Raw genomic sequence first — 9,603 nt, forward strand, 5'->3', positions numbered from 1 at the left:
GTGGAGGAGGAGGAAGAAGTGGTGGTGGTGGAGGTGATGGTGGAGGTGGTGGTGGAGGAGGAAGAGGTGGTGGTGATGGTGGTGTTTCTCCTGTTTTGATTTGCTGCCTGAAATCATTCATTCCTTGTGTTTTATTGGGTATAGTTGACCTCTTTAGATTGGAGTTTTCTTCCTAGTACCTTCTGTAAATTTGTAAATAGATATTGCTTAAATTTGGTTTTATCATGGAATGTCTGATTTTCTCCATCAATGGTGATTGAAAGTTTTGCTGGGTATAGTAGTCTGGGCTGGCATCTGTGGTCCCTTAGAATCCATAGCACATCTGCCCAGGCCCTTCTGACTCTTAGAGTCTCCTTTGAGAAGTCAGGTGTTATTCTAATGGATCTGCCTTTATATGTTACTTGATCTTTTTCCCTTGCATCGTTCACTATTCTTTCTTTGCTCTGTAGGTTTAGTGTTTCGATTATTATGTGTTGGGTGTACTTTCTTTTCTGGCCCAGTCTATTTCATGTTCTGTCCACTTCCTGTACTTACTTGATAGGCATCTCCTTCTTTAGGTTAAGGGAATTTTCCTCTGTGATTTTGTTGAAAATGCTGTCTATGCCTTTGACTTTTGTTTTCTTCTCCTTCCTCTGTTTATAATATTTTTAGATTTGGTCGTTTCATCATGTCCCAGATTCCTGGTTGTTTTGTGCCAGGCGTTTCAGATTAACATTTTCTTTGACCAAGGAATTTATTTATTTCTTCTATCTTGTCTCCCATGCCTGAGAGTCTCTCTTCTATCTCCTGTATTTTGTCGGTGAGGCTTGCCTCTCAGGTTCCTGTCTAAGTTCCTAAATTTTTCATTTCCAGATTTCCCTCAGTTTGGGTTTTCTTTATTGATTCTATTTCCATTTTCATGTCTTGTATGGCTTTATTCATTTCCTTCCACTGTTCATTTGTGTTTCCATAGCTTTCTTTAAGAGATTTATTCATTTCTTCTTTAGTGACTTCAATCATATTCATAAAGGCCACTTGAAGGCCTTTTTCTTGTGATTCGTCTCTGTTGCAGTACTCGGCCTGCTGTGGGTGGTTGGGCTCTAGTGAGGATACACTGTCTTGGCTGTTACTGTTTTTATACTGGCATCTAGGCATCTGGGTTTGGGAAGATTATAATTCCAGGTACTGATATCTGGTCTTGTCTTTGTTGAGAAGGTGTTTTGTTCTTTGGTTTCTGTTTCTTCTCTGGTTCTTAAGAGCATGGTGGCTGTGTGTTACCTGGTAGAAAATGCTTCTGGGATCCTGATAGTTGTGGCCACTAGGGGCTCCAGGTAAGATGTGTTTCTCCATATTGAGAACTGACACTTAGGAAAGGAAATTGGCTTAGGAAAGGGACTAAGGGGGTTCACCAGGATCTACCCTAGGAATGGAGGCAGAGAGTGAGGAGAATCCACAACAGGAGATCTACTACACAGCTGGAAGTGAGACTGGGGGGTTGGATATGGAGGAGAGACGGGGAGTAATGATCTGGAGTTAGCCTACTCGCTTCCCTTAGTTAGTGTTTGTGGGTTCCTAAGGGAGTGCCTGCTGGAGTTGGGCTGGGATAAAGTGAATGGGGGAGGGAGGTTAGGAGGTGAAGGTCTGTAAACTAAAGGAGATTGGGACAGAAGGCAAAGGGAGGCTGATGTAAATGTTCTACTATAGAGCTGAGGATGAGACTGGGGGATTAGATTTGGAAGAGGAAAGGGAGAGGTTAGCCTACCTGCTTCCCTGGCCACAGTGCTATTTAATTTTTTGTTTTTAATAATTTCCTTTGAGTTTGTATATTTTAAATAGTAGACTAAAGCTCTATTTTATTTTCCCCTGTTCTCATTTTGAAAAATATCAATCCTACAAAGAAATTAAATATAAAGCACTTGATTATCCTTTAATTTTACTAATTGTTAACATTTTACCTAATTCACCTTTTTTCTTTCTCCTATATGCATGAAAAATATGTACATATCTTCCAATTTTGTTGTTGGGACATTAGAAAGTAGCTGCAGATATTCTTTTTTTTTTTTCATTTTTTTATTAGATATTTTCTTTATTTACATGTCATATGATTTCTCCTTTCCCAGTTTCCCCTCCAAAAAACAAAAAAACAAAAACAACAAGAACAAACCCCTGTTGCTTCCCCCCTCCTCATGCTCACCACCTCACCCTCTCCCACTTATTGGCCCTGGCATTCCCCTACACTGGGGCACAGAACCTTCACAGGCCCGAGGGCCTCTCTTCCCATTGATGATTGACTTTGCAATCCTCTACTATACACACGCTGCAGATATTCTAATTTAACTCCTAGATAGTTAGCTTATATCTCTTTAGAAGCAAGACATTTTTAATATAACCTCAATGTCATATTATTCACCAAAAAATTAATATATTTAGAATATTTTGAAACTTATCCATTTGTTCCCCAAAAGTCCAGTATAGCTATTGTTTTTCACAATTCAGAATCTAGTACATTTTCATATGTTGTATTTAGTTATGTCTTTTTAAGTCTATCTCTCTATTCTGTCCTCTTCTCATTTTCCTGGTGTGCGTGAGTTTTTTTATTCAGAGTCTCACTCAATAGCCTAGGCCCTCCTTGAACTCATAGTGATCCTCCTGCTTCAGCCTTCAATTGCCAGAATTACAGGCATGAGCTCTCATGTTCCTGAGCTTTTTAAAGTCTCCTCCAGTTTGAAACAGCTCCCTGGAGTAGAAGAGATGGCTCAGTGGTTAGGAGCAGTTGCTTTTCACAGACCATGGCTCAGTTCTCAGCACCCACATGGTAACTCAGAACTATCTGTAACTGCAGCTCTAGTAGGATTAGCCACCTTTTCTTTCACAGACACCTGTACTCTGGTTACACACACACAAAAGCACACATAGACGTAAAATAAAAACCTTTAGAACTGTAAGACAGCCCGCTTCCCTTTTGTCATTGTTGTCTGTGATGACAACACTCAGGAACTCTTAACACTTGTGTGTTGGATGCACACAATTTAAACTTTTCTGGTTCCTTCTTCCTGACTAGATTCAGGTTAGGCATTTTTAGCAAGAAGACTACATGCATGGCATTGTTCAAAGTTAGTTTATCCAATGATGCTTCTATGGAGTTGATAACATAGTATCTGTCAGGTTTCTCTGTTGCAAAGATACCTGTATGTCTTCATAATGAATATGCCCTCTGGCCAGCCTTCAAGACCATCTTGATATCCATTCTCCAACTACTTCCCTGAATTTTATTTTATTTTGATTTCTGCATTTTATTGACAAATCTGGTTTGGTTTTGGTTTTGTCAACCTGGTGTTTATTGGATCCTTTTCCCTGTGCAGTTCCAAGAAGAATAAATTCAAGGTGATGTTCAGCAAAAAGTGACTCCATTACATCCACTTATATAAGACTCCTTAGTTTTGGAATTTACACAAAGAAAAAAATCATTTGTCCTAAAAAAAATATTACCTGAGTTTAATCAAGTATGTAGTACAGGTTGGACTTAAGTCTGTACTTATGTATGACAATTTAATCAGTCTATCTAAGTAATTAAATTATTACAGTTATGTTTATCTTGTTTCTCCCTATCAAGCTTCTGTATGTCCTATCAAAATTGCAAACATGGTCTCTGGCTATGGTGAGTCTCAGTATTCTAAGCAGACTTGTAAAGCTCTTGCTTCCTTCTCTCCTCAGAATCCTGGCTGTGTGCCATGGAGTCATGTATAAACAGCTCTCAGCCTGGATGCTGCATGGACTCCTTTTGGACCAGCATGAAGAGTTCTTCATCAAACAGGGTCCATCTTCTGGTAATATCAGTGCACAGCTAGAAGAGGATGAGGAGGATCTGGGCATTGGAGGCCTGACAGGAAAACAACTGAGAGAACTGCAGGACCTGGTGAGGACATGGCAGGAAGCCCAGGGCAGCCACCTGTCAGGAACACCTGCAACTTACTCACTTGCCTACCTTGGCTCATCACAGCCTGGCTGCCTTACAGAAGTGGATTAGTTAGAAACACTGGGCTTTTTCTTAACTAGTTAAAGACTACAAAATAGCAAGGGATTTTGAAATCCTTGTTCCACCTTTCTACATTATATGCTCTTACAAGTTTAGTGATGAGTTTTATATTTAAAAACTCAGTGCTAGTCTGAGGGATTGATTCCATTGGTCAAAGTACTTGTGTAAGTGTGAGGACCTGGGTTCAAATTCCAAGAACCCATGTGAAAGCCAGATGCTATATACTGTGAACATCTGTAATCTCAGTGCTCCTGCAGAGAGATAGGAGGCAGAATCAGGAGGATCTCTGAAAGCCTGAAGGCTAGCTAGCTTCAACAGCAGAACAACAAGGAGACCTGGTCTCAGGAAAGATGTGAGGACAGCACACCTGTGCCACACCAACATACACAAAGGTAAATTAAAAGATAAGACCTCAGTGCTTTCCTCCATTACATTCTCCATGAAAATGTAATACATTCCCAGTGCTGGTGATTTAAGAATTGAACAACTTGAGATTTATACCCTGCTTACCAGTAACACAGATCATGGGTTGGGAGTTAAGACCTGTCATCATACTTCACTGATGGCTTATTTTCTTCACTAGCGCCTAATTGAGGAAGAAAATATGCTGGCCCCATCTCTGAAGCAGTTTTCCCTGAGGGTAGAGATTTTACCATCCTACATTCCAGTGAGAGTTGCTGAAAAAATCCTCTTTGTTGGAGAATCTGTCCAGATGTTTGAGAATCAAAATGTGAACCTGACAAGGAAAGGTAAGAATCCCCTTGTTGTGTTAGTCACATCTTCAGAGGCTCTTCATCTGCAACACAGGCCCAAAGCATCCTAGGTTAGAGTGGCTGATGACAGCAAAGAACTGATGTAGCAAACAGCTCTGATAGATTTGCCTGGGCCACTGTGGCCCCTCCACCCTGTCTGCCCCACTCCTGGGCCACTGTGGTCCCTCCACCCTGTCTGCCCCACTCCTGGGCCACTGTGGCCCCTCCACCCTGTCTGCCCCACTCCTGGGCCACTGTGGTCTCTCCACCCTGTCTGCCCCACTCCTGGGCCACTGTGGTCCCTCCACCCTGTCTGCCCCACTCCTGGGCCACTGTGGCCCCTCCACCCTGTCTGCCCCACTCCTGGGCCACTGCGGCCCCTCCACCCTGTCTGCCCCAACTCCTGTCTGATGATCATGTCATCATACTCCACAGGGTCCATCTTGAAAAACCAGGAGGACACTTTCGCTGCCGAGCTACACCGGCTCAAGCAGCAGCCACTCTTCAGCCTGGTGGATTTTGAGCAGGTGGTAGATCGGATCCGTAGCACTGTGGCTGAGGTCTGTCTTCTTCTATTGTTCCAGAAGAGATGAGTTTGTAGAGCACTAAAGGGGAAGGGAAGAAGGAAGGTGGGGGGGCGGGGGGAGAGGGAGAGATATCTATGGGGCTGGAGAGATGGCTCAGTGGTTAAGAGCACTGAATTCGACTTAGGTTCAATTCCCAGGACCCACATAGTGGCTTTCAACCATCTGCAACTCCAGTTCCAGAAGATCCAGTGCCCTCTTCTGACTTCCAAAGGCACTAGCAGACATGTTGATACAATCATTTAGGCAAACACCCTCACACATGAAAATAAGTAAAAGATCATCTGTTTTTCAGGTAGAAATGGAACTAACCTTTCTACTGGTGTGTTTTAATCAGTTGATTAAAGGGGAAGTCTCAGTTTAATTTCTAACACTCATGAATGTTAGACATTCCTCCTGGTGAGGAAAAGTGTGTGTGTGTGTGTGTGTGTGTGTTTTAGTATAGACCATGTATTTCACTTGTACACAGTGATCTTAGAAGGAAAGCCAAGCGCATGGAATGGTGGTCCTGGCCCTTGAGACAAGTGGGAAGGGATGAGTAGGGATTCCAGGTACTGGTACTTCTTGAGCAGAGCATGCTTATATTGATTGGTATGTTCATTGTGGACAAAGTGTAAGCTTATGATTTATTTGGTTTTCTGTATAATAGTCACTACTTTGACAATAAGGCTTTAAAATTTTGGATATGTAAGAGAAAAACTAAAGTTTATTATTTATATGGAGACATAGTAATGCTAATTTATTGCTGGCTAATCTTACACATTCCCCTTAACTCTGTAACTAACTTTTTTGTTAAAGGTTTATTTATTTTATGTATATGAGTACACTGTCACTCTCTTCAGACACACCAGAAGAGGGCATTGGATTCCATTACAGATGGTTGTGAGCCACCGTGTAGTTGCTGGGAATTGAACTCAGAACCTCTGGAAGAGCAGTCAGTGCTCTTAATCTCTGAGTCATCTCTCCAGCCCCTGGGTAACTAACTTAATTCTGGGGTTTGATACTATAAATTTGTTTATGTACTAAAGATGATATCACCTGAAAATAATAAGTGTTTTACAACATTTCTTCTAATGTTTAACACACACTACCCCCATACATTTTTCTAGGATCTTTATTGATAAAGTAGACAGGTGGGCTTTGCATAAATTGTGTCAAACAGCAGAGGTGATATTGGACATCTCTGATTTCCTGACTCTTAGAGATGCAGAGAATTCCTGCATTACTATGACATTTACTGTACGCTTCTAGTAGGAAGTTTAATAAAGTATTCTCTTCAGTTTTTATCCTAAGTGATGTCAGTTTTACCAGTTGCCCCTTGTGTTAGTGAAGGAGAGCACTCTTGCCTTGGATCCATTTCTCTTTCATAAAGTTTTTATATCTGTGTGCATTAGTTAAGAAAGACGATTGTCTGTCTTATTCTTGTGTAGCTTTTACTAAGCCTTATAAAATGGGTTAGGTAGCTGCTTTTTTTCCTTTTATTTTTGTTAAAAAAGTCTATAATAATGATTGTTACTAAAAGTTTGAACTTACCAGAAAAGTGATCTAGGCTTTCTTAGGAAGAAAAACTTTACTGATTGAGTATATTTTAAAACTAAACTACCATAAAGTTTCTCCTTATAACAATTTTGGTAACTCTGTAGCTTTGGAACTTGACTATTTCTGGTAGATTTAATTTTTTAAAATACTCATTTATCTATAAATACATTTTGTTTTGTTTACTTAAGTTTTGTCTTTTAAAAATTATTTTGTGGCCTGTCACTGGTAGCATTGGGCAGGCAGAGGCAAGTGGACCTCTGCGTTTGAGGCCAGCGTGGTCTACAGGACAACAGCCAGGGCTACACAGTTAAAAAACCTGTCTAGAAAAACAAAAATAAATAAATAAATTGTGTGTCTGTGTGTGTGGTGTATGTTCTTATGTTACAAGGATGGTGTGTGTGTGTGTGTGCGCGCGCGCGCACATCTGTGCTCACCCACCGGAGATTAATTTCAGATATCTTCTGTTTTCACTCTCTACCTTACATTAGGACAGCATCTTTCTGAACCAAGAGCTCACCATTCAGGCTAGCCTGGCTGGTCAGTGAGACCCCAGCATCTCCCTGTCTCACTGTCTCCCAGCATTGGGTTTGTCTTAGTCAGGGTTTCTATTCCTGCACAAACATCATGACCAAGAAGCAAGTTGGGGAGGAAAGGGTTTATTGAGCTTACACTTCCACATGGCTGTTGATCACCAGAGGAAGTCAGGACTGGAACTCAAGCAGGTCAGGAAGCAGGAGATGATGCAGAAGCCATGGAGAGATGTTCCTTGTTGGTTTGCTTCTCCTGGCTTGCTCAGCCTGCTCTCTTATAGAACCCAAGACTTCCGGCCCAGGGATGGCACCACCCACAAGGGGCAATTGAGAAAATGCCCCACAGTTGGATCTCATGGAGGCACTTCCCCAGCTGAAACTCCCTTCTCTGTGATAACTCCAGCCTGTGTCAAGTTGACACACAAAACCAGCCAGTACAGGGTTATAGGCATGAGCCACTGCACTCAGCTTTTACATAGCTGATGGAGATCTGAACTCCAGTCCTTAACACTTGCTTAGCAAGAATTTCCATCACTGAGTCATCTCACCAGCCCCAGTTTTTCTCATTATTTAGTCTTGCTAGGCTTTTATTAAGATTAATAAACTAGTTAGAGCCAGCTTTCCCCCCTTAATTTAAAACATACTAACTTATACATAAAAAAGTTATATATATAAATGTAACATCTGAGTTCCTGGAGATGCAGAAAAAGCATTGGCTAAAACTCTCCATTAGTTCATGACTTATAAAAAGGAAAAAGAAAATCTAGGCTTTCTGGTACATGCCCATCAGTGTAGCACTGGGAACTATAGCATAGCAGGAAGATGGCCGACAACTCCAGGCCAGCCTTGCATATGCAGCAATCCCATTTTGGTTTTTTGGTTTTTGTTTTTCTTAAAAAGAGGACTGGAGAGACGGCTCCTCAGTTAAGGGCAGTGGCTGCTCTCCTAGTAGACCTGGGTTTGGTTCCCAGCACCTACAGGTTGGCTCACAACCATCTAGAACTCCAGTCCCAGGCAGTCTGGCATTCTCGTCTGGCCTCAGAGGGCACCAGCCAGGCATGTCACCAGCCAGGCACGTCACACATAGATATGCATGCAGGCATAAAACCCATACACGTAAAAAAAAAAATCAGACAACTTCTCTGTGCATCTCCAGGTACACAGATTTTTTTTTTCTATTAGCTTTAATGTTGTAAGTTACACTTGTGCTTTTTTGAGACAGGGTCTCCTTATGTAGAGAGACGCTTCTGTTCTGGAACTCACTATATAGGTTAGGCTGGCCTTGAACTCAATAGAGATCCTCCTACCTCTGCTTCCCAGGTGCTGGAATTTAAGACATGAACTACTATACCTGGCTACAGTCATACTTTTTTAAAAGCTGATTGAGAAAAAATTCACATAAGTATTCAACTTTGTAGCCATTTAAAAATGGTATTCAATCCAGTGGTTTTTATTTCACAGATTTGTATATGCAACTATTAGCATTAATTTCAGGACATTTTTATCTTGCATAGGTTTTGTTTCTGTCTATCTGCTCATTCCTAGGATTAGCTGAACTTGGGTTCACTATAATGGACTTTTGTGTGTTTTTAATCTCATGACAGCACCTCTGGAAGCTAATGGTGGAAGAGTCAGATTTACTGGGTCAGCTGAAGGTAATAACTGATCTCTTTTAAATCCTGAAATCATTCTGGAAAGCATTTTTACGTAGACTTCCACTGTAGATTCATTTGTTGTTTGTTACTCAAGTGAGGAAAATATCTTTTATGCTTACAAATCTTTTGTACTCTAAAGATTCAAGCTTCTGTTGTGATGTAAATACCATCAACACAGTCTTCCTGCTTTGAGAGTTCGCTCTGTATGTCTCTTTAAAATGTCAAGCCTGTGTCCTTCAGACTGCTAGTCAGCCTCTCTGTGTCTAGTTCATTTGGAGTGATAAGGCCTCCAGGCTCTGATTTACTGAATTGTACATTGAAATTCTTTCCTCAGATCATTAAAGACTTTTACCTTCTGGGACGAGGAGAACTGTTCCAGGCCTTCATTGACACAGCTCAGCACATGTTGAAAACACCACCCACTGCAGTAACAGAGCATGGTAATTTTCCTATGGCCCTGAGAGTAAAGTTTGCTTGGAAGAGAATCTAGGTCCTTTGCAAGAGCAACCAATGCTTTTTTTTTTTTTT

General features: G+C 41.3%; 1 protein-coding gene across 2 annotated transcripts in view; it reads left to right on the plus strand.

Moving 5' to 3' along the window:
* Tubgcp4 (tubulin gamma complex associated protein 4) overlaps positions 1 to 9,603 on the plus strand; it is a 31,119-nt gene that overhangs the window by 10,296 nt on the left and 11,220 nt on the right. For both annotated transcript variants that reach the window (XM_031371641.1, XM_031371642.1), the window contains exons 7-11: positions 3,694 to 3,895; positions 4,599 to 4,764; positions 5,203 to 5,327; positions 9,025 to 9,075; positions 9,410 to 9,515. In XM_031371641.1, the coding sequence (XP_031227501.1) occupies positions 3,694 to 3,895; positions 4,599 to 4,764; positions 5,203 to 5,327; positions 9,025 to 9,075; positions 9,410 to 9,515 (650 nt within the window). The remainder of the gene's footprint in view (positions 1 to 3,693; positions 3,896 to 4,598; positions 4,765 to 5,202; positions 5,328 to 9,024; positions 9,076 to 9,409; positions 9,516 to 9,603) is intronic.

This window comes from Mastomys coucha, unplaced genomic scaffold, assembly GCF_008632895.1.
Source record: "Mastomys coucha isolate ucsf_1 unplaced genomic scaffold, UCSF_Mcou_1 pScaffold15, whole genome shotgun sequence".
Classification (NCBI taxonomy): Eukaryota; Metazoa; Chordata; class Mammalia; order Rodentia; family Muridae; genus Mastomys; species Mastomys coucha.